Here is a 24720-nt window from a genome sequence, read left to right as displayed (position 1 = left end):
CTCTTTCTTTCTTTTCTTTCTTTCTTTCTTTTTCTCTTCTCTTCTCTTCTTTTCTTTTCTTCTTTCATTTTCTGTTGCCCAGGCTGGAGTGTAGTGGTGCAATCATGGCTCACTGCAGCCCCAACCTCCTGGGCTCAAGTGATCCTCCCACCTCAGTCTCCTGAGTAGCTGGGACTATAGTTACATGACACAACACCCAGCTAATTTTGTATTTTTTGTAGAGACGGGGTCTCACTGTGTTGCCTAGGATGGTCTCAAACTCCTAGGCACAAACAATTCTCCTGCCTCGGCCTCCCCAAGTGCTGGGGTTACGGGTGTGAGTCACTGTGCCTGGCTATTATTTTATTATTTATTTAGTTCAGCATGACAAATATATTTATTTATCAATTAAATATTTGTTTAAGACTTGAATTTCCTCTGAATGTGACAGAAACCTCTAAAACTTTGAATACCGATATAAGTACATTAGCAATTTAATACCTCATGAACAGAAATTTTGCTGAAATATCAGTTATATATGCATAAGTTTAAAAAGACTATATTAACAGAAAGAAAGTGGTCAGCACAGAGAAAAGTATTTCAAGGAATAAGACTTAGCATTCTGTGCTTAAGGGGGAAGGGTTATTAGGTCCAGGAGACACAAATTAGTCATTAGAAATACTTTTGGCCTGGGCCACTGGTTCACGCCTGTAATCCCTTTGCACTTTGGGAGGCAGAGGTGGGTGGATCACCTGAGGTCAGGAGTTTGAGACTAGCCTGGCCAACATGATGAAATCCCATCTCTACTAAAAATCCAAAAAATTAGTCGGTCGTGGTGGTGGGCACCTGTAATCCCAGCTACTTAGGAGGCTGAGGCGGAAGAATTGCTTGAACCTGGTAGACAGAGGTTGCAGTGAGCTGAGATTGTGGCAGTGCACTCCAACCTGGGCAACAAGAGTGAAACTCCATCTCAAAAAGAAAGAAAGAAATATTTTCCTGGTTATGAGATAAAGATATTTCACTGGATTTATTTTCAGAGGCTTAGTAAAATATTCTCCCCATACTCTTTTACTTCCCATGTTTGAATTCTATGCTCACCAAAAAAATTTTATCATCAACAACTACATGTCCCGATTATATTTATCTGTGGAATGATTAAGGAAAAGGGATATACTTATAAGTAAAACCAAATACTCTATATCTAAAACCTAATACTTTATACATAAATCCTAATACTTTATATCTAAAACCAAAACCAAAAACTAAATCCATAAATTGGCATTCTTACTTCCATTGTACTTATTTGAACTTAATACTTGACCATCCATCAACAGGTGTGTAAAAAGTTTGGTTGATATATGAAACATTCAGAATTCAAATCATATGAACCCAGTGAAAAGCCCTCGGGGAAAAAATGACTGTATTAACATTGTGTAGTTGGCAACCAGGTAACAATCCGAATGACACAGTGATATCCATTGGGATCTGACTTGTTAGAGAGCATTACCTGTTCCATCTTCTGTAACAAGAGCATGCACTTCGAGGAAACTCCAGTATCCTTCCCGATTTAACTCAAAAGCTTCTGTGTTAATAAACTTGGAGACACAGCCATCTTTCCCTAGCTGAAAAGAACAATAAAAGAAAAGTTAAATTTTAAAAGAAGACTGTAAGAAATAGCTATAATAGGGAAAATGTGTAACCTCACTGAAGCAACTTCAGGAACATTGTATTACTCAAGTTTTGGTTTTATAAAATAATCCATTGTGCTTCTATAATTATACTTTCAGTTCATGTATGTATGGATTTACCTATAACTACATTTGAATTTTTAATAAATACTAACTCTTACAATATTGTGTTTTAAAAATCTCTTCATGGTGACATTATTTTGTTAATATACAAGATAATAAACACATTCATCACTAGTCACATGTATTCACACATGATATTTGCAATTTTGGTAATTTCAGCCATATTCTTTTACAGTGTTGAAACTGAGTTTTATATTATTATTAGTTACCACACCTTGGACATTTATGGGACTATTTACTTAGTGGTTACGAACATGGGCTTTACAGTCAAACAGCAGGATTTGAACCCTGGCTTTGCCACTTATTACTTCATACAAACTGGGATATTAATAAAGAGCTTGTAGAATTGTATTACATTAAATGATAACTGGGTGTTTAGCACAGGGCCTGGCACTTAGTAAACATTCAGTAGGTAGTAGATTTTTAAATTAAATTCCTTTACATTTCTCTCAGTGTCTATTCAAGTGAGAATGTCTCGCTAAGTGAAATTTTTAAAGTGTCACAATTAGTAACCAAAGTTAAACAGGAAGACTTGGCAAATATTTTTAAAACGTGGGATCAATTGTGCTCATAGATTCCTGGGCTATTACACTGGGGAAAAACTGAGTTCTTGTTTCTACTCCTTCATCTTACGATGAGATGAGGAAATCTAGTCCTCAAGATGTGGGTAAGATGTCAAAATCATGTGCCACTTCAGGGGGTCCTTGAAACTATAAGAAAGTCTAGAACCATTTCCACAAGCTTAAAGGTCTAAATAAATTTCCACTACACTAAAGGTGAATAATTCGATAAATTATTTAGTCCACACTCCTGCTTTACATGTGCATTTGATATATTTTCAACTTCTATTTTAGGTTCAAGGGTACATGTGCAGGTTTGTTATATAGGTAAATTGTGTGTCATGGGGGTTTGCTGTACAGACTATTTCACTATCCAGGTAATAAGCTTAGTACCCAATAGGTAATGTTTTGATCCTCACCTCTTCCCACCCTACATGTATATTTTAAATTTCCAGATCTCTCAAACCTCCTGAAGGGCATCTATATAATATAGCCTTCTTCAATAATGCATTCTGGGATCTACCAACCCAGTGTACTTGGCTTATACTGGTTTATTCTCTTCTAGAATGTGCATCTTTAAAGATTATGACTGCTTCATAAGGTGCAAAACTCATGAGGATAGGTACCTGATCTGTCTTGCTCAACAATGAAGCTTCTAAATAAAATTACTCTCGCATATTAAAGGACCTCGATATTTATCTGTTGAATGAATTTGTGGAGAAAATTTTTGTATCCTTGATATCCCTGAAGATACAGCACCACTAGTTATTTAAATATTTATATGAACTTGGTTGGGGTGCAATGACTCATGCCTGTAATCCCAGCACTTTGTGAGGACAAGGCAGGCAGATCACATGAGGTCAGGAGTTCAAGACCAGCCTGGCCAACATGGTAAAACCCTGTCTCTACTAAAAATACAAAATTAGCTGGGCGTAGTGGTGCACGCCTGTAGTCCCAGCTTCTTGGGAGATTGAGGCATGAGAATTGCTTGAATCCAGGAGGCAGAGGTTGCAGTGAGCCGAGATCATGCCACTGCATTCCAGCCTGGGTGACACAGCGAGATTCTGTCTAAAAATGTATATGTATTGACATATATTTATGATCTTGAGTTTTGACGTATATTTATGATCTATTTTTGCTGCACCCATGATCTTGAGCAATGTATTTAACCTCTTGCTGCTTTAATCTATTTGTCAGTAAAGGGGGGATAATAGTGTCCCCTCATAGGGTACTATTTGTTTTGAGAATCAAATGCACATAAACTACTTAGCTCAGTGACTGACATACAAGAAGCATCCATTAAATGTTAGCAATGATTACAATTGTTACTACTGTTAGTGTTTATTGTCCAAATTTTTTTTTAATTTAAGAATTAGAAGGTTCTTACTTATTTCCAACCTGAAGTATTCTCTAAACAGGACAGGAATATATGACTCTGTGTGTGTGCACGTGTGTGTGTGCCCACGTGTGTGTGGATAAATGGTATCGCACTGTAGTGTGGGGGGATTGCGGCTGGCAGTTGTATATTAGCCAGTCAGATCTGGCATGGCTATAGCTGAAAGCCTTGCTACATCCTAGACCAGTCTGTTTGTGTCCATTTTCTGAATGTCGGTTCTCGAACCTTCCAAGTAGATCTTTTAGGAAATTCCTCCTTTGTCAGTTTGGAAAAGTTGATTCTTCTCTTTAGTGGTTAAGAACCCTGACTGATAGGGTTCCCATCTGGAGCTCCTATATACACTTATTTCCAGTGAGGATAGATTGAGAGGAAAATAATTATGCATCTAATACTCTCGAATATACAGAAACATCACCATATCTCCCTGACTAAATCCACAAAGTAAAAAATAAAGACAGGACATACGTTCCCAGAAAATTGATAAGGTATAGATTTTGATATGAAACCAAATCCATTTTTAATTAAGAATTGAAATTTACTACTCAGTTTCTGATACTATAATTTGCTTTCTGTCAGTCAATAGAAAATGAAAATTAGCATGACATAAGAGGAATATAAAATTTACAATTAGGAATAGAAATATAGAATAAAAGTATGTATTTTTAACTGTAAAAAGGGAAACAAGAAGAAAGGAAGGTAAATGGAAGGTGAGGATAAAAGGTTAATGCAAACTTATTTATAATTTTGCAGATATACCTCTTACCTGAATGGTAAAATTTTTACAGAGTGAACTGATAAGACGACCACATGAATGATAAGCAGTAGATTCTCTGCACACACTAAGTTGGACCTTCCCGTCCACAGGTTCACCATAGGTATATCTAATAGAAGAATATAGCAACAATACAATTACAGAGGTCAAGGTCATTTTAAATCTGTATAGGGTTTTGAAACTTTTATTTAGTAGCTGAAACCAGCACTGACACAACATTTAAATAGCTAGTTACCATAAATTTTATTTTCTAGAGGAAATCTAAGACAATGGTACTGACTAAAATTGAGTTGAATGCTTTAGGCAAAGATGTATTTTAAATAAAAAGGTTGAAATAGACATGTAGAAGTCATATATCTAAGTCACTAAAATACAATGTAAACAAAAAAACTAATAGTAAAGGAAAAAATACATCAGTCATTATTTCATTAAAAATAGTATTTTTTACATACTGATAGCAATGGAGCATTAAAAAGCAAAAAATAAAATAACATTTTGCTTTTTAGTTTTTTGTTTTTAAACTGCTATAATGAGCATATTTTTATGGTTTTTACTTTTAAAATGTAAATTATATTTATTTATTTTTTATAAATGTCATTTTAAGACATTAGATTTTGGGGTCATTTCCTTCTTTTGTTTGTTTTGTTTTGGAAAGGAAGAAGAAAACTGTTTATTTTTATTTTTTTTTAAATTATGCTTTAAGTTCTGGGATACATGTGCAGAATGTGCAGGTTTGTTACATAGGTATACACGTGCCATGGTGGTTTGCTGCACCCATCAACCCGTCATCTACATTAGGTATTTCTCTTAATGCTATCCCTCCTCTTGCCCCCCAACCCCTGACAGGCCCCAGTGTGTGATGTTCCCCTCCCTGTGCCTATATGTTCTCATTGTTCAACTCCCACTTATGAGTGAGAACATGTGGTGTTCGGTTTTCTGTCCTTGTGATAGTTTGCAGAGAATGATGGTTTCCAGTTTCATCCATGTCCCCGCAAAGCACATGAAATCATTCTTTTTTATGGCTGCATAGTATTCCATGGTGTATATGTGCCACATTTTCTTTATCCAGTCTAACACTGATGGGCATTTGGGTTGTTTCCAAGTCTTTGCTATTGTGAATAGTGCTGCAATAAATGTATCATGTGCAGGTGTCCTTATATTAGAATGATTTATAATCCTTTGGGTGTATACCCATTAATGCTGGGTCAAATGGTATTTCTAGTTCTAGATTCTTGAGGAACGGCCACACTGTCTTCCACAGTGGTTGAACTAATTTACGCTCCCACCAATGCTTTTACACAAAGTGCTCCTATTTCTCCACATCCTCTCCAGCATCTGTTGTTTCCTGACTTTTTAATGATCACCATTTTAACTGCCATGAGATGGTATCTCATTGTGGTTTTGATTTGGATTTCTCTAATGACCAGTGATGATGAGTTTTTTCTCATATGTTTGTTGGCCATATAAATGTCTTCTTTTAAGTGTCTGTTCATATCCTTTACCCACTTTTTGATGGGGTTGTTTGCTTTTTCTTGTAAATTTGTTTAAGTTCCTTATAGATTCTGGATGTTAGCCCTTTGTCAGATGGATAGATTGCAAAATTTTTCTCCCATTCTGTAGGTTGTCTGTTCACTCTGATGATAGTTTCTTTTGCTGTGCAGAAGTTCTTTAGTTTAATTAGATCCCGTTTGTCAATTTTGGCTTTTGTTGCAATTGCTTTTGGTGTTTTAGTCATAAAGTCTTTGCCCATGCCTATGTCCTGAATGGTATTGCCTAGGTTTTGTTCCAGGGTTCTTATGGTTTTAGGTCTTATGTTTAAGTCTTTAATCCATCTTGAGTTAATTTTTGTATAAGATGTAAGGAAAGAGTCCAGTTTCAGTTTTCTGCATATGGTTAGCCAGTTTTCCCAACACCATTTATTAAACAGAGAATCCTTTCCCCATTTCTTGTTTTCACCAGGTTTGTCAAAGATCAAATTGTTGCAGATGTGTGGTGTTGTTTCTAAGGCCACTGCTCTGTTCCATTGGTCTACATATCTGTTCTGGTACCAGTACCATGCTGTTTTGGTTACTGTAGTCTTGCAGTATAGTTTGAAGTCAGGAAGCATGATATGTGAGGCCTCCAGCTTTGTTTTTTTGTTGTTGTTGTTTTTTTTTTTTAGACAGAGTCTCGCTCTGTTGCCAGGCTGGAGTGCAGTGGTATAATCTCGGCTCACTGCAAACTCCATCTCCCAGGTTTAAACAATTCTCCTGCCTCAGCCTCCCAAGTAGCTGGGACTACAGGCGCACACCACCATGCCAGGCTAATTTTGGTATTTTTAGTAGAGACAGGGTTTCACCATGTTGGCCAGGATAATCTCAAACTCTTGATGTCAGGTGATCCACCCACCTCAGCCTCCCAAAGTACTGGGATTAAAGGTGCAAGCCGCCACACCTGACCCTCCAACTTTGTTTCTTTTTTTTTTTTTTTTGCTTAGGATTGTCTTGACCATATGGCTCTTTTTTGGTTCCATATAAAATTTAAAGCAGTTTTTTTCTAATTCTGTGAAGAAAGTCAGTGTTAGCTTGATGGGAATAGCATTGTATCTATAAGTTACTTTGGGCAGTATGACCACTTTCATGATGTTGATTCTTCCTATCCATGAGCATGGAATGTCTTTCCATTTGCTTGTGTCCTCTCTTATTTCCTTCAGCAGTGGTTTGTAGTTCTCCTTGAAGAGGTCCTCTGCATCCCTTGTAAGTTGTATTCCTAAGTATTTTATTCTCTTTGTAGAAATTGTGAATGAGAGTTTACTCATGATTTGGCTCTCTATTTGTCTATTATTGGTGTATAGGAATGCTTGTGATTTTTGCACATTGATTTTGTATCCTGACACTTCGCTGAAGTTGCTTATCAGCTTAAGGAGTTTTTGGGTTGAGATGATGGGGTTTTCTAAATATACAATTATGTCATCTGCAAACAGAGACAATTTGACTTCCTCCCTTCTTATTTGAATACCCTTTATTTCTTTCTCTTGCCTGATTGCCCTGGCGAGAGCTTCCAATACTATGTTGAATAGAAGTGGTGAAAGAGGGCATCCTTGTCTTGTGCCAGTTTTTAAAAGGAATGCTTCCAGCTTTTGCCCATTCAGTGTGATATTGGCTGTGGGTTTGTCAGAAATAGCTCTTATTATTTTGAGATACGTTCCATCAATACCTAGTATATAGAGAGCTTTTAGCATGAAGGAGTGTTGAATTTTATCAAAGGCCTTTTCTGCATCTATTGAGATAAATCATGTGGTTTTTGTCATTGGTTCTGTTTATGTGATGGATTGTGTTTATTGATTTGCATATGTTGAACCAGCCTTGACTCCCAGGGATGAAGCTGACTTGATCACGGTGGATAAGCTTTTTGATGTGCTGCTGGATTCTGTTTGCCAGTATTTTATTGAGGATTTTTGCATCGATGTTCATCAGGGATATCGGCCTGGGATTTTCTTTTTTCGGGTGTGTCTCTGCCAGTTTTCGGTATCGGGATGATGCTGGCCTCATAAAATGAGTTAAGGAGGAGTCCCTCTTTCTCTATTGTTTGGAATAGTTTCAGAAGGAATGGTACCAGCTCCTCTTTGAACGTCTCGTAGAATTCAGCTGTGAATCTGTCTGGTCCTGGATTTTTTTTGGTTGGTAGGCTATTAATTACTGCCTCAAATTCAGAACTTGTTATTGGTCTATTCAGGGATTCAACTTCTTCCCGGTTTAGTCTTGAGAGGGTGTATGCATCCAAGAATTTATCCATTTCTTCTAGATTTTCTAGTTTATTTGCATAGAGGTGTTTATAGTATTCTCTGATGGTAGTTTGTATTTCTGTGGGATGAGTGGTGATATCCCCTTTACCATTTTTTATTGCATCTATTTGATTTTTCTCTCTTTTCTTCTTTCTTAGTCTTGCTAGCAGTCAATCTATTTTGTTGATTTTTTCAAAAAACCAGCTCCTGGATTCATTGATTTTTCGAAGGGTTTTTCATATCTCTATCTCCTTCAGTTCTGCTCTGATCTTAGTTATTTCTTGTCTTCTGCTAGCTTTTGAATGTGTTTGCTCTTGCTTCTCTAGTTCTTTTAATTGTATGTTAGGGTGTTGATTTTAAATCTTTCCCACTTTTGCCTGTGGGAATTTAGTGCAATAAATTTTCCTCTAAACACTCCTTTAGCTGTGTTCCAGAGATTCTGGTACATTGTGTCTTTGTTCTCAGTGGTTTCAAAGAACTTTATTTCTGTCTTAATTTCGTTGGGTACCCAGTAGTCATTCAGGAGCAGGTTGTTCAGTTTCCATGCAGTTGTGTGAGTGAGATTTTGAGGTTTTGAGTGAGATTTTGAGGTTTTGAGTGAGATTCTTAATCCTGAGTTCCAATTTGATTGCACTGTGGTCTGATAGACTGTTTGTTATGATTTCCATTCTTTTGCATTTGCTAAGGAGTGTTTCACTTCCAATTATGTGGCCAATTTTAGAATAAGTGTGATGTGGTGCTGACGAGAAGGTATATTCTGTTGATTTGGGCCGGAGAGTTCTGTAGATGTCTATTAGGTTCATTTGGTCCAGAGATGATTTCAAGTCCTGAATATCCTTGTTAATTTTCTGTCTCATTAATCTAATATTGGCAGTGGGGTGTTAAAGTCTCCCGCTATTATTGTGTGGGAGTCTAAGTCTCTTTGTAGGTCTTTAAGAACTTGCTTTATGAATCTGAATGCTCCTGTATTGGGTGCATATATATTCAAGGTAGTTAGTTCTTCTTGTTGCATTGATCTCGTTACCATTATATAATGCCCTTCTTTGTCTTTTTTGATCTTTGTTGGTTTAAAGTCTGTTTTATCAGAGACTAGGATTGCAAACCCTGCTTTTTTTTTTTTTATCTTTCCATTTGCTTGGTAAATCTTCCTCCTTCCCTTTATTTTGAGACTATGGGTGTCTTTGCACATGAGATGGGTCACCTGAATACAGCACTCCGATGGGTCTTGACTCATCATCCAATTTGCCAGTCTGTGTCTTTTAATTGGGGTCACTTAGCCCATTTACATTAAAGGTTAATATTGTTATGTGTGAATTTGATCCTGTCATTATGATTGATGTCATCTGGTTATTTTGCCCGTTAGTTGATGCAGTTTCTTCATAGTGTTGACGGTCTTTACATTTTGGTTTGTTTTTGCAGTGGCTGCTACTGGTTGTTCCTTTCCATGTTTAGTGCTTCTTTCAGGAGCTCTTGTTAAGGCAGGCCTGGTGGTAACAAATTCCCTCAGCATTTGCTTGTCTGTAAAGGATTTTATCTCTCCTTCACTTAGGAAGCTCAGTTTGGCTGGATACGAAATTCTGGGTTAAAAATTCTTTCCTTTAAGAATGTTGAATACTGGCCCCCACTCTCTTCTGGCTTGCAGGGTTTCTCCAGAGAGATCCACTGTTAGTCTGATGTGCTTCCCTTTGGGGTTAATCAGACCTTTCTCTCTGGCTGCCCTTAACATTTTTTCCTTCATTTCAACCTTGATGAATCTGACGATTATGTGTCTTGGAGTTGCTCTTCTCAAGGAGTATCTGTGTGGTGTTCTCTGCATTTCCTAAATTTGAATGTTGGCCTGTCCTGCTATGTTGGGGAAATTCTCCTGGATAATATCCTGAAGTCTGTTTTCCAACTTGGTTCCACTCTCCCCATCACTTTCAGGTACACCAATCAAACGTATGTTTGGTCTTTTCACGTAGTCCCATATTTCTTGGAGGCTTTGCTCGTTCCTTTTCATTCTTTTTTCTCTAATCTTGTCTTCAAGTTTTATTTCATTAAGTTGATCTTCAATCTCTGATATCCTTTCTTCCATTTGATCAATTCGGCTGTTGATACTTGTGTATGCTACATAAAATTAATAATTCTCTGACAATTTAAATAGACAGTCTTCCATGTGAGCTGCTTTTTGATTTTGAGGTTTGGAGAGATGTTCAAAAAATAAGAAAATCTTGCTTTTTCTTCTCTCCTCTTTAGAGGAGAAGAGGCATTCTGCTTTATGGAATTTTCAGCCTTTTTGTGCTGGTTTCTCCTCATCTTCATGGATTCCTTCCTTCCTTCCTTCCTTCCTTCCTTCCTTCCTTCCTTCCTTCCTTCCTTCCTTCCTCTTTCTTTCTTTTTCTTTCTTTTTTCTTTCTTTCTATCTTTCTTTCTTTTTTTGAGACGGAGTTTTGCTCTTGTTGCCCAGGCTGGAGTGCAATGGCACAATCTCAGCTCACTGCAACCTCCACCTCCCAGATTCAAGCAATTCTCCTGTCTCAGCCTCCCGAGTAGCTGGGATTACATGCATGTGCCACCACGCCCAGATAATTTTGTATTTTTAGTAGTGACGGGGTTTCTCCATGTTTGTCAGGCTGGTCTCAAACTCCCGACCTCAGGTTATCCACCTGTCTCAGTCTCCCAAAGTGCTAGGATTACAGACATGAGCCACCGCTCCTGGCTATCTTTGTGGATTTATCTACCTTTGGTCTTTGCTGTTGGTGACCGTCAGATGGAATTTTTGTGTGGTTGTCCTTTTTGTTGACATTGATGCTGGTGTTATTGCTTTCTGTTTGTTGGGTTTCCTTCTTACAGTCAGGCCCCTCTTCTGCAGGTCTGCTGGAGTTTGCTGGGGGTCCACTCCAGACCCTGTTTGCCTGGGTATCACCAGCAGAGGCTGCAGAACAGCAAAAATTGCTGCCTGCTCCTTTCTCTGGAAGCTTTGTCCCAGAGGGGCACCCGCCAGATGCCAGCCAGAGTTCTCCTGTACGAGGTGTCTGTCGACCCCTGCTGGGAGATGTCTTTCTGTCAGGAGGCACAGGTCCCTGACGCACTTGAGGAGGCAGTCTGTCCCTTAGCAGAACTTGAGCACTGTGCTGGGAGATCCTCTGCTCTCTTCAGAGCCAGCAGGCATGAACATTTAAGTCTGCTGAACCTGCTCCTACAGCTGCTTCTTCCTCCAGGTACATGGGAGTTTTATCTACCAGCCCCTGACTGAAGCTGCTTCCCTTCTTTCAGAGATGCTGTGCCCAGAGAGGAGGAATCTAGAGAGGTAGTTTGGCTACAGCAGCTTTGCAGCTCCGCAGTGGGCTCCAATTATATTTATTTTTAATTACATGGAAGTACACAAATATTTGTTCATTGTTAAAAAATTTAAATAGGTAGAAAGAGCAAAGAACAAAATTGCTTGTAAGGAATAACAGTAGATTCTTCTGGGCTGCATTTTATGACAAATTGTCAATTTCATCTTCCAAATTACTAATTCTCTCTTCAGCATCATCCATCCTTCTAGTCAGCCTTTCTACACATATATTTTTAAATTAATAATATGCTTAATTCCAAGGTCTTTAACTATTTTTAAAGTTATACTATTGACTCATATCTGAGTATATAAATTTTACTTATTTCTAAATTTTTTTCGGATTGATGTTCAACAGTTTTCTCAGGTATATATTGCTTTTTTAAAAAAATTTGTTTAATACCTTGATTTCAAGTCTTTAGACTCTTCAACCATCTAGCAATTCATGCTTATGTTTTGGGATTCCCAGCTGGCTTGTCCTAGAGTGCTTTATTTCAATTATGCAATACTTCTCCAGTAAAAATGACACAGGAGCCAACACACAGCCACTGTGATAGGGAAGTACCTAGATATTCGGGCTTTGGGGATTTCTGTTACTCAGGGGATTTTCCAGCAATGCTGGCAATTCCCTGCCTCTATGATCCAACTACAATGAGACATTTCAGTCTCTGCCTTTTCTGTATTCTCCCACTCCAACTCTAGAGGTGAAGCACAAGGTAGTGACATCAAAAAGTTAGCCATGTTTCTTGACTCTTACAGACTTCCAGCCTAAAGTAGACACAGGAAGGAGGACAGGTAAAGCTTTTACCTTAAAGTTTGGCATGGAATTTTAGATTACTGCAATGAAGCTCTCCTAATAACTAGAAATTACCGGGTCACTTTTCATTTTTAATTATGCAAAATTAAAAGGAAAAGTAGTACACATGAGTCAGGGAAAGAATGAATCCTCACATGAGGTCTGAGGAGACAAAGTTTTATGTTTGCACCCTGGCTGTCTTTGCTGGTTATATAAACTCTGTGAATGTTGCTTAACTTAGTGACAAGAAGAGGGGAAAACAACCTGACCTGCTTCACTGCTACTCCTGACACACATTAATCCTCACTATTTGCCCCTAAGTCCCTGTCTGCCCTTAGTATCCTCCATACTGTGCCCCGCCATTACCCTAAAGCCACTTGTAACTCTTATAGCAGTTTTCTCCATGATACATCGTGAACTTCAGTTTTCTTTTATAATCATGTAATACATAAAGATTGAATTGAGAAATCATCATAAACAGAACATATTGTCCAGTGGAAATTTCTGGGAGATGGAACGTTCTATGTTTTATGTCTATGCTCTCCAATTCAGTGGCCACTAGTCACATGTGACAGCTTGAAATGTGGCTAGCACAACTGAATATTTAATTTTAATTAAAACTTAAATAACCACATATGGTCAGTGGCTACTGTATTGACTGGTGCAAAATAATATGTTATGATGTAAAAAAGATAGTAGTCAGTTGTCTTAAACCGTTGCATAAAACCACGTGTCATAACATGCATTCAAATAATTATAGATGCATGGAAGAATTAATAAAATCAGCAAAATAATTTCATACCATGTTTTTCCCTTACCTTCATACATTTATATTTTACTTCTTTTTAGCCATCTATCCCATTCTAATATCTTTCTGTGAATGCATTATTCTATTATGTACAGTTTCAACTTACAAGGCACAGACATTCACTTTGAATTCAGAGTCCACTACTAAGATATTTTCTGGTGCATCCACCGTCATTTGAAATTTGGGTAACACTGCCAGTAAAAAAAAAAAAAAAATGTATATATTATATTATAATGTACATATTATATATTATTAACACAACTATTATTAACATAAATACATATTAACATAAATACATTCATACAAAACAATTGCTTCTCCTTAACAAACCATCAACCTTTGCTTATGTTTGCCATTAATAAACAGTGTGAGGAGGACACTGAAGTGCATAAGACTGGATTTTGGAATTGGATAGAAAAATGCATATTTTGAATTCCAAATTCATCACTTTTCAGGTGTTGAACCTGGGAAAGTGTTTCTCAATATCTTCATCTTTAAAACAGTAATAATGATACTACAATAGAAATTTTATGAAGATTTTAGGAGAATATATGAAGGGACTAATGGCTAACATATGACTAATGTTAATTCCATTCTTTTCATAAGAAGTGCTTTACATCCCAGAAACTATCATATAAAATAGAATCCAGATACTACAAAAGGAAGATAGAATAGATAGCCTAGGTCAACAGAGAATTGCAGGAAGATTATGGGCTGAACTAGGAGATAAAAATCAGAGTAGATAGAGAACCCTAAAATAGTAACAGAGGACAATGAAAGAGGAAAGGAAGAGATACTCACTTGAGAATTTGTTATTTAATAATCCTGCCCTTGCAAAATTGAAAAGATTTTGTAATTTTTTATTAATACATAATATTTTCATTGCTATTTATTTACCATATTCTTCCACAGAGAAGGAGTGATATGTTTTCTTCTCATTGAGCATCTCCACGGTGATTCTATACCACCCGAGGATGGGCTCTGAGATTAACTGGAAGGAAAGTTGTAGAATTCCTCCCACAGACTCCTTATTCACCCACTGTTGTATTCGGTTGCCTTCTGGATCCTAAGAATAAGAAAGCGTATTTTTGCATGCTGGATGTTTTTATTCATTATAAAGTTTCAGCAAGGTGCTTCCTACTTAGGTTTCTAACCTACTTAAGATTCAAAACATGAGTGTGTCCTCACATTCCCCAAGGAGTCTTGATTACTCTCCTATCTGGGGTCACATAGGTGCATATTATAACACTTAGTATATTTTAGAGCTAGCTGTGATTTTTTTACACTTATTTTCTGTGTCAATCTCTGATTTCTTAAAGGCGGGCCATATTTTATCCCCAGTACATAAAACATTAAGTACAAATTTATATACATTCAACAACTAAGCATTACATTAAATACAGTCATAGTTGCCCATTGTCTATATTATTATTATCTATATTAATGGGTGCATGCTAATATGAATCACATGGTGGTGTGGGTGGAAACCTATTTCTGTCCTCTTGAGGCTGTCTACATGAAATTAATAATTCTGTGACAATTAAATAGACAGTCTTCCCTGTGAACTGCCTTTTGATTTTGAGGTTTGGAGAGATGTTCGAAAAAATGAGAAAACAATTCTTCAACTAGTAGTTATCTTACCTGAAGGGTGATCACTGGATACTGAAATAAAAATAAAAATAATGTTATTATATGAACTCAAGGGTTTTTTCCTAGATGAGTGAAGAGGTTAATTATAAATCTATTATTAAGCAAAGAAACAAGCACCTTTAGGACAACCCAAACAAATATTGATTTCTGACTGAAAGTTTGAATATCTGTTGATTATACTGAGACTCATCTGCCTAGTTTTCAAGAATTTTCATTTACTTCTCTCTCTTTCACAACACACACCCTGCCGTCTCAGTAAGCAACCCTGCCCTTGGGTCTTTCCAATATAATAAAAATGCCCTCTTAGATGAATAATAACTTCCTTATCGACAAATTCGTGGTCAGTCTTCACTCTGACAGTTGCAATGTTTTACACTGCTGGTTGCCTCTTTTTGAAATGCTTCAATTTTTATTTCTGTATCTAGCACTAATTTTTTTTTGTCTTAGATTATTGACCATTCCTATACTCCACCATTTCCTTATCAGACAAGTAAATAAATGTAGACATTTGCCCAAGTTTCCCTTGCAGAGTCTCCTCTCCTTCATCCTTCTCCTTCCGCCTCTTTGTATCTCCTCTCAGTTCTCTCCATGTTTGCCACTCTTGCCCCCTCTAAACCTATAGTCAACAGTTTGACTTTCATCCCTTAGTGTTTTCTCTCAGGACCTTAAAACTAACAAGTTGAAATTAAAGACTCCTAGGCCAGAAGCCCTCATGTGAATAGGCTGATGAGAATTTTAAAAATGAGTACGTAGGGTCCTTTGCCCACTCCCCAAGTTGCTAAGTGCTCCTTCCCACTAATTGCAGCATTCATTCACTAATTAAACATAATGTGTCTGGAGACAGGAATAGGATTCATAAACCTTGTCCAGAATTCTTGTAACTGAGAAATAGAACAGTTGAATTAAGGGCCTCACTTGTTATTCTAAATTCATGGAATTGAATCTCGATGAAATATTGAGATGGTATTGCAGAAATACTGCTGCATCATTAACTCAAGCATTAAGAGAGGTAGAGCTTCTCATGAGATTTCTTCATAGGAAGAAAAAGAATATATTACCCAAAGGTGCCATGGGAAGACGTTAACCATTTGGATGAGATTCTAATAATGAGAAATGAACGTAGAGTACTGTCCCTTTTTGTTTGCTATTTTCAATATTTCCAATGCAGATGGCTTCAACTGTGTTCAACAAATTGAGTTTTTATTACTTAATATGTCTTTTTTTTTTTTTTTTAACTGTTCTTGGTCTATTTCAAAAAACTAGTGAGCAAGAACCTAATAAAACCACATTTTCATTGTTCTAAGCTGCTTGATTTTTTTCCAGAAACAATTATTAAAATGAGGCTGATTCTGCTCTAGTCACTAAGGACCATCTGCACTAAATCTCATATAAACCAGTCAAGAACCAATACAACAACTCCTTCATGTCCCCTTCTGGTTCATACTACCTCTCCCTAAAAAGAGGGCCTCTTTTTAGAAGACAAGTAGTTCCAGGTCTTAAGATAAGCTTCAAGAAAGATCTGAAACTTCTTTATGTAAATGAAACTTTCTGGAAAAAATATGTTTGAATATTCTACAAAACACTGACCTAAAGGAAAAGAAAGCCACCATCAGTAATGAAATTGCAGAAAATGAAAGAAAAGACTGATGTAAAATTTGGGCAGAAGAAACTAGGTATATGCTCTATATCTTGGCTCATTTGATAATGACCCAAGTTGCATCATTACTATATTTTGATTATGTAGTCAAATTTATTATGAATGCCCAAATCTCATAGGCCAGCCATGCATTGAATCTATTTATTTAAATGGAATACTGAACCGGATAATGTCCAGCAATTAGAAACACTGGCTTGGAAAGATAAAACCACATGATCTCTTAGCTGCCATCATTTTTGGAAATGCTACATCAATTTCCATCTCTATACACAAACACATGCAGTTTGCTGTGCCATGGAAACTCCATGCCATAAACATTTGGTGCAAATGTCTTCTTATCTATGACCCATATTTGAAGGAACAGTCCATTAATCCTGTTGTTCTTATGCAAATGTAGTTATTATCAAGCAGGGAGTTGGATAATCATATTTGGCCTAATTGATAATAATAAGTCAACAATGGGGGTGAGAACTAACAAGGAAGTTACGATACTGTTGCAGCTGCTTTGATTTTCAGGGAGCCCTTTACTTCCCCATGGTGCTTCCAATCGAGGATGATTGTCAAAGGATTGCAGTAGAAATTCTCACTGCTTTGGTTAAATAGAGGAGTGGCATTCTTAGAAATAGAAGCTTCAACCATGAACCAAGGAGAACAGGAAGCACACGCTATCTTATAGAAGTGATTTTGGATTTAGATTAATACAAGGTCTTTGGGGTACTAAAAATTAGATTCCTGCTCTGGAAATTAAAATGAAGCAACAATCTAGTGAATGTAGCATAACTATAGAAGACGGGGAAAGGAGGTGGATTAAAAGTGATGACGTCTTAAATATGTTAAGGATGAAGTACAATTTGGAGGGAGGAAAAGGCAATAACAGAGAAACCATCTGTACAGCTTCTATAAGCTTAAGAAGCTTCTTCGTAACTGCGTTCAGTTGATAGATTGACCTAAGAGACCACAAAAGAATGCTTAGTTCTAACAGGTTTCTAAACTACATGAAATGAAATTTATCAAGTATCCCGTTGTAAAGACTTCAGTCTTTTCCAGGTTACGATTCGTTGTCTTTTGACTGTTTTCACTATTAATCACCTTTGTTCTCAGATTGTCTCTAGCAGGGTTGTAGTTCCCTGCTGAAATACTGTCTTAGACTACCATCACCATGTTCCCGCTATGTATTTAGTTCCTTAACTGCCTATCAGTGTCTATGAAATAACTTCTCTGAATTTCCCATTAGGGAAAATGAGGCAGCGTCACTTTCCCTAATGGGTAGCAACACTTCCCCCCTTTACTATCCCTGTGTAAATAAGAGCAATATCTGGAAAAATTGGAAGGGGTCCTGGAACACATCCCCAGTCAAGTTATTTCTCTGCTCTACAGACAAACTGCTCCTCTATGACCAACTGTAATTCAGGTGCCTTCACAACATGGCACCAAGCCTCCTTTCCAAATCGTTTTTCAACATGACCTTTTTTTTTTTTTTTTTTTTTTTTGAGACGGAGTCTCGCTCTGTCGCCCAGGCTGGAGAGCAGTGGCCCAATCTCGGCTCACTGCAAGCTCTGCCTCCCGAGTTCACGCCATTCTCCTGCCTCAGCCTCCCGAGTAGCTGGGATTACAGGAGCCCGCCATCATGCCCGGCTAGTTTTTTGTGTGTTTAGTAGAGACAGGGTTTCACCGTGTTAGCCAGGATGGTCTTGATCTCCTGACCTCGTGATCTGCCCGCCTCGGCCTCCCAAAGTGCTGGGATTACAGGCATGAGCCACTGCGCTGGGCCCTTCAACATGACTTTCAGTATTTGTTATAAGTTTCAGCAAAGCTGGGTTATGACTATTCCCTAAATCCTCTTGATTCTCTACCCACATGCCTTCACTAACATTTTTTCTCTGCCTACAGTATCTTCTAGGCCTAATTTATACATTTGGTCATCTCTGTTCCCTAAGGAGTGTCTTGATTTCACCTACCCTGTGACATCTGTATCAGGCATGGCCAATGCTTCCCCCTTCGATCCCATTTTCTGGTTCTTTCCAACTACCCCCAGCTCCATTGTGTTTTACTTCTAACAGCTTTCACCTGTGAACTTTTTGAGAGGCCTGTTTTGGGGCCTGGTGGCAAGTTCTTAGGGGTTTACTCCTATGTTGTAGGGGTGCCCAGAGCCAATAACTGCCTGATGATGGAGTACAAAAGCCCAGCTTTGGTTCCTAAAGTGGAACAAACTCTGAAGTGTAATTTACGCTCCAGAGCTTCCTGCCAGTCAGGCTGAAGACTTTGCCCAAAATCAATTGCATCCATGCTTGGTTTCCTCCCCTCCCCTGCCCTGCTTCTCTCCACTCTCTTATTGGTTTCTCCTGGCAGCACTTTCTTAGTAATTCAGTTGTCCATTTTTCCCTCTCTCAGAATCTCATTCTGGAGAAGTTGACCTGAGATAAAACCTCTCCTGGTAACTCCAAATACAAAGCAGCCGTAATGCTAAATTCACTGGTCATGTAATTCACTCATTCAGTCATTATAAAGTATTATTGTGACTCGGCTCACTGGCTCATGCCTGTAATGTCAGCGCTTTAGGAGGCCAAGGCAAGAGGATTGCTTGAGGTCAGGAGTTTGAGAACAGCCTGGGCAACATAGCAAAACCCTGTCTCCACAAAAAATAAAAAAAATTAGCTGGGCATGATGCTGCTGCCAGTAGTCCAAGCTACTTGGGGGACTGGGGCAGGAGGATCGCTTGAGCCCAGAAGTTAAGGCTGGCGAGTTATAATCGCACCACAGCACTCCAGTCTGGGCAACAGAGCAAGACTCCATCTCTAAAATACATAAATAAATAAAATATTCACTCTATATAACATTACTCATTCACTCAATACATAATTTAATAATGGTATAATATTAAGAGCCTACTCTCTGCCGTATCCTATTCTTCCAGATGTCAGGAGTATAGTCATGCATGTTGCTTTATTTATGTTCTTCTCCAACAACCTCTGTTCTAATGTAATCATTCTGGGGACAGAAAGAGTATCTTCTGTATCTTTGGGTCTCGGCTTACCTAGCACAGTGCTTTATAAGTGGTGAGCATTCAGTCAATTACAGACTTTTATCTGTAATTAGGAAATATGTTTAATTGTGTTGACTAGAGGGAGTGAGGAAGAAGAAAAAAGGAAAAAGTTTGATGGTAAGGGAGGAATACATAGGCTAATAAGAATGTAAAACCAGCAACTTAGACTGGCCTGCCTCATTTTCATGGATTAATTTTAAGAAGCAAAACCATGCACAAATACCTACCTCTTTCTAGCTATAACTTACCATTTCATCAACTGGTTTCAAATGATCATCCAGAGACACAACTCGAAACATCACTGAAGAAAGAAAGAAAGAAAGGTGATGTGATGAAGTATTTACCTTTTGTGTCATCACCGCTTTCTTCCTACATTGATTAACTTAGGTGAATTGAGAAGCACTAAGTTACTACCACCTGTAATGAGGAGTTACACGCACATTTTATGTAAGACATATCGGATCCCTGGGTTACCAGGTTGAGCTTATTAAGTTATACGGCCAAGAAAGGGTTCAGTAAAAGAACTTTCTGTCTTTCTTTTGTATTTCTATCCCTGCTTTATCTTTCTCCTCTTGTGCATTCTCACAACATGTGCTCAGGCTGCCTAACGACTTCACTAAAGAAATAAAACCCAGAGGAGGCAGGTCACTTAATTTTTAGTACAATTCCTCACAGAGATTGCATGCACACTTATTTAGTGTGTGCTTTTTCTGTATATCCCTCATCAACCAATACCCTTATTCCCTTAACCTGCAGTGGAAGCACCTGCAATCAGCTGTATTCTCCCACTCTCACATTCTTATCCATCTGTGTCCTATCCCCGAGTTGGTTCTCAGCCTGATGGACCTTGTCAAACTCATGTTACTGTGTTGTCAGTAAACTTCATTCTCTTTTGAAGATGTTTCTCTCTGCTCCTGTTTCTCTCACAAAACTCTCGATTTCTTTTTTGCTTTGAGTTTGCCTCTCTCCCTCTAGGTCTCTATAGTGGGGACCTCTCATCTTCCACATGGCTTGAGAAGGGAAATAAGTAACTTCCTAGTTCACTACTCCAACAAAACATTTTTTTCTTGCATTTTAATTCAAAAGAGAGAAATTATTATTTTAGATGCCACTAGTTTCAGAAAATTTATTCCTGTTGATGTCATCTAATGACTTTCTGGTTGCTGTCATAGAATGTCACCTGGCTAATGGTCTTCCTTTCTACTGCTTAGATGTCATGAAAAGTTTTGATATGCTTTAAGGGAAATGAAGATTCTTGTCAAAATTGGTATTGGCCATCATACCAGAGTCATTGTATTTTGGAAAAAATGTCATTTGCTGATGACAAGACTATGTTGTCATCTGTCTATATATACTTTCTGTCCCTTTGTGTTTTCAGGTTCATTTAGAGTTCAACTTTGTTAATCTCATTCTTCCAGATTATTGACCCTCTCCTGGCTTCAATTCATTTATTCACACATTAATTTTTAAAGTCTTTATTTGATAACCTATTTCATAATTCTATTCATATGTATGTGCAAGTATGGGTGTCAAATGCTGATTTAAAAAAAAAAAAAAGACTTGCTGTTTGGCTATCACGGAATTCATAAGATTGGCTGAGAAATGCTGATCCCATCATATCTCATGGTTTAAATGTGGTCTCTACATTGATGGTTCTTCAAATTCATATCTTCAGCCCTTTTTTCTTTTTTCTTTTTCTTTCTTTTTTTTTTTTTTTTTGAGACAGGGTCTCACTCTCATCATTCAGGTTGGAGTGCAGTGGTGCAAGCTCAGCTCACTGCAGCCTCAATTTTCCAAGCTCAAGTGATCCTCCCACCTCAGCCTTCCAAGTAGCTGGAACTACTTTGCCCCACCACACCTGGCTAACTTTTTTGTAATTTTAGTAGAGGTGGGTTTTCACCATGTTGCCCAGGCTTATCGTGAACTCCTGGGCTCAAGTAATCTGCCTGCCTTGACTTCCCAAAGTGCTAGGACTACAGGCATGAGCAACTGCGCCTGGCCCTGCCCTTTCTTCTTACCTAAAGTTTCATAAATACTGCTTGCTGCTTGACTTATCTGCCTGAATATTTAGAAGATATCTCACCCTCAGTGTGCCCAAAAATGTAATCCTGATTTCTTTCCTCTTGCCCTACACTTCCTTATTTTAGTAAATGACAATTCTGTCCAGGTGTTTAGGCTAGAAATTTTGGACTCATTCTTATTCCCTCATTCTTGTCATCCCCTCATTCTCATTCCCTCTTAATATTACACTCTACATCAAAACATACCCTAAAGTATTACCTGCTATTTCTCTTGCCCAGAATGATTTTCTCCACCGATGGTAGACATCCTCACTTCATTCAGGTCTCTGCTTAATTATCTCAACACATTTTTTCCCTCTAGTTCTAATCTTTTCACCTACTTCGTTAGCTCTGTCATTTAAAAATCGAATTCTGGCTGGGCGCGGTGGCTCACGCCTGTAATCCCAGCACTTTGGGAAGCTAAGGGGGGCGGATCACAAGGTCAGAAGTTTGAGACCAGCCTGGCCAATATGGTGAAACCCTATCTCTACTAACAAAATACAAAAAAAATTAGACGCCTTGTTGGCACACATCTGTAATCCCAGCTACTCAGGAGGCTGAGGCAAGAGAATTGCTTGAACCTGGGAGTCGGAGGTTGCTGTGAGCTGAGTTTGCCCCACTGCACTCCAGCCTGGACAACAGAGCAAGACTCTGTTTCAAAAAAGAAAATAGATTTCTCTTTAACTCCAAAACTGTCCCCGTCTTTGTTCAAGATGTAATCATCTTGTGTTTGGACTCTCACAACTGTCACTAACTGGATCGCTGCCATTTGTGTTGCCATAACCTAGCTAATCTTTCTATGGTTATCAGAGCCACTTTCTGAAGACTAAATCTTATCTTGAATCTTCTCTGATGAAAACCTCCCATTGCACAAAAGCCAGTGTCTTCATAACTTAATGTGTAGCAAGTCACACGTTACTTTTTGTGAAGTTCCAACCTGGTCTTCTACCGCAGCCTCCTCTCCAGCCATTCCCACCGAGCCTCCTAACCTGAAGCTATACACTATCCCTTACCTGCGGTAATTTCATCATGAGTACTGACTTTACTTCTGTCATAGTTATTTCTATAATAGCCCTTTCCTTCTCACACAGAGGGGCTACTTTCCCTTCTACCCTGACACTGGAAGCTTGAATAGCCCTTCTTTAATTCTCCCAGACACAACTAGAATCTGCTTTGCTGAAGACTTTGTATATCAGTCAAGTACCTTATCCCTTCTTACTCTAAATGCATTCCTGTATATCCTCTTTGATATACTTATTTTTTAATAACTGAAGAATTAGTCACTTTCTATTCTATCTGTTTACTATACTTTTTCATATTTTGTTCATGCCACTATATAGCAGTTAATATATTGCATTATAAATACTGTGAACTTCCCTGGTCAGTTTCTCATTTATCAATTTTGTATTACTCTGCACTTTTATATTGCTACAGTGTATCAGGTTATCCAGGGCTCAATATCCACACAGCAAGGATTGAGGAAGTTGTAAATCAAATGGACTTTTAAACCATATTAAAATGTGAAGATTGTACCAGATGTTTTACTATCATATAATCTATTATTTATTTGAAGGGCAGATTTTTATGGAATTAAGAATAAATGTCTCATAAAATGTCAAATAGTTTAGGTAGTATTTTAATTCATGGTAGTTTAATGTAAAATAACCTGTGCTCATTAAAGAAAATTAAGAGAAATTCCCTGAGATAGAAACAAGTTGAACTACAAATCAATTGCACACCCAAATCTAAAAACACGCTGTTCATGGCTCATGTGTTTGCATCTGTATGCGGATTTTCCATGTAGAATATCTTCAGTGATCATATGTTTTCCCTATTTTAAAAAATTAACACAAGCTACAATAGGTGTTTAAGAGGTGTTTTAGAATTATGTCAATCTCCAGAAAATATATGTGATAACTGCACCAGATTAAGTCATGTACAGATAACTTTCATTCCTATTTCTTTTATAGGTAGGGTACCCTTATCGTGCAAGGTGTATTCTTGAAAACTCTCAATTTAAAATTAATTTGTTTAGGAGTTATCTTGTTAAGAGATTACATGTGTTACTATAAAAGTATAGCCCTCCTGTAGCCATAGCATATATAGCTGATAATGCACTCAGCTTGCCATCTTTAAAACTATGAAAACTGTAAATTTTCCTTCAGTTAAAAAATTGGGGAAAATGTTTTCATTAAGTGAAATTATATACAAGAGTGAGATAACAAAAACTTGCTTTCACATCATAAACTTTCAAAGCCATATAATTTAAATTTATATAATTCACAGATATTTCTAGTGCACTTATTGTCAAAATAGCACAAAATTTTCAAAACAGGACAAAACTACTTTCTTCATAGAATGACAGTGGCTGTCAGGGTAAGCAATACACATTTTTTTTTTTTTCTAGGTAATGGGAATCCTACTGCTTCCTCTGGATTAGTAGGTAAATTTAAGTAACTTCCTCTCTATAATTCTCTGAAGTTTAAGAGTTTTATTTTAGAGCTTAAAAAACCTTTTAGATTTTGGTGATTCTTTTTTCTCTATTTAGGTGCCTGGCATATTTTATAGATTTACCCATAAGTATGTATTTTCAAGAAAAAGACTAAAATGTATTAATGTTTAAATAAAGAAAATATCTTACTGTTCTAAATCTTGTAGCAGGGATAAATGCTTTAAACAAATGCAATGAAACCCTTACAACAAAATTTCAAGAGACAAGAAGTAGTTGGTGATTATTTTGGGAGAGGGACTTCTTACAACCTAAAGTTATACGAGGTAAAACCTATTCCAAATTTCTTAAGAGCTACTCTGTGCTCATTGTCCACAAGATAGCAGACAAACTAATTGACTGTCCTGTATTTCCATATTTTTTATTCTGATCTCGGAATTAAATTTCATTGTGTGCTTTTTCTTTGATCTTGGGCACATTTGGGCAGAAGTGATAACGCTGAGGAAAAGCCAGTCAAACAAGTACTCAGTTTTCAGTCAGGCAAATACTTCTGGTCAAACCAGGAACTCAAAGAACGTGTTAATTGCAAATATATGAAGCTGAAGAACAAAAAGTTACAGAAACGTATCTAGATAATTTCTGCATCCTCTCTTTAGAGTT

General features: G+C 37.5%; 1 protein-coding gene across 1 annotated transcript in view; it reads right to left on the bottom strand.

Annotated features, from left to right (window-relative positions):
- The window catches only part of LOC111526591 (ovostatin-like), a 113825-nt gene that overhangs the window by 44191 nt on the left and 44914 nt on the right, over positions 1–24720 (bottom strand). The window contains exons 5-10 of the mRNA XM_023192341.2: positions 19800–19852; positions 14843–14863; positions 14099–14267; positions 13308–13392; positions 4510–4627; positions 1487–1601 (exon numbers count right to left, since the gene is read on the bottom strand). Coding sequence (XP_023048109.1) covers positions 1487–1601; positions 4510–4627; positions 13308–13392; positions 14099–14267; positions 14843–14863; positions 19800–19852 — 561 coding nt within the window. The remainder of the gene's footprint in view (positions 1–1486; positions 1602–4509; positions 4628–13307; positions 13393–14098; positions 14268–14842; positions 14864–19799; positions 19853–24720) is intronic.

Source organism: Piliocolobus tephrosceles, chromosome 10 (assembly GCF_002776525.5).
Source record: "Piliocolobus tephrosceles isolate RC106 chromosome 10, ASM277652v3, whole genome shotgun sequence".
Taxonomy (NCBI): Eukaryota; Metazoa; Chordata; class Mammalia; order Primates; family Cercopithecidae; genus Piliocolobus; species Piliocolobus tephrosceles.
Note: the sequence above shows the minus strand (reverse complement) of the source record. Positions and strands in the feature narration are given on the sequence as shown.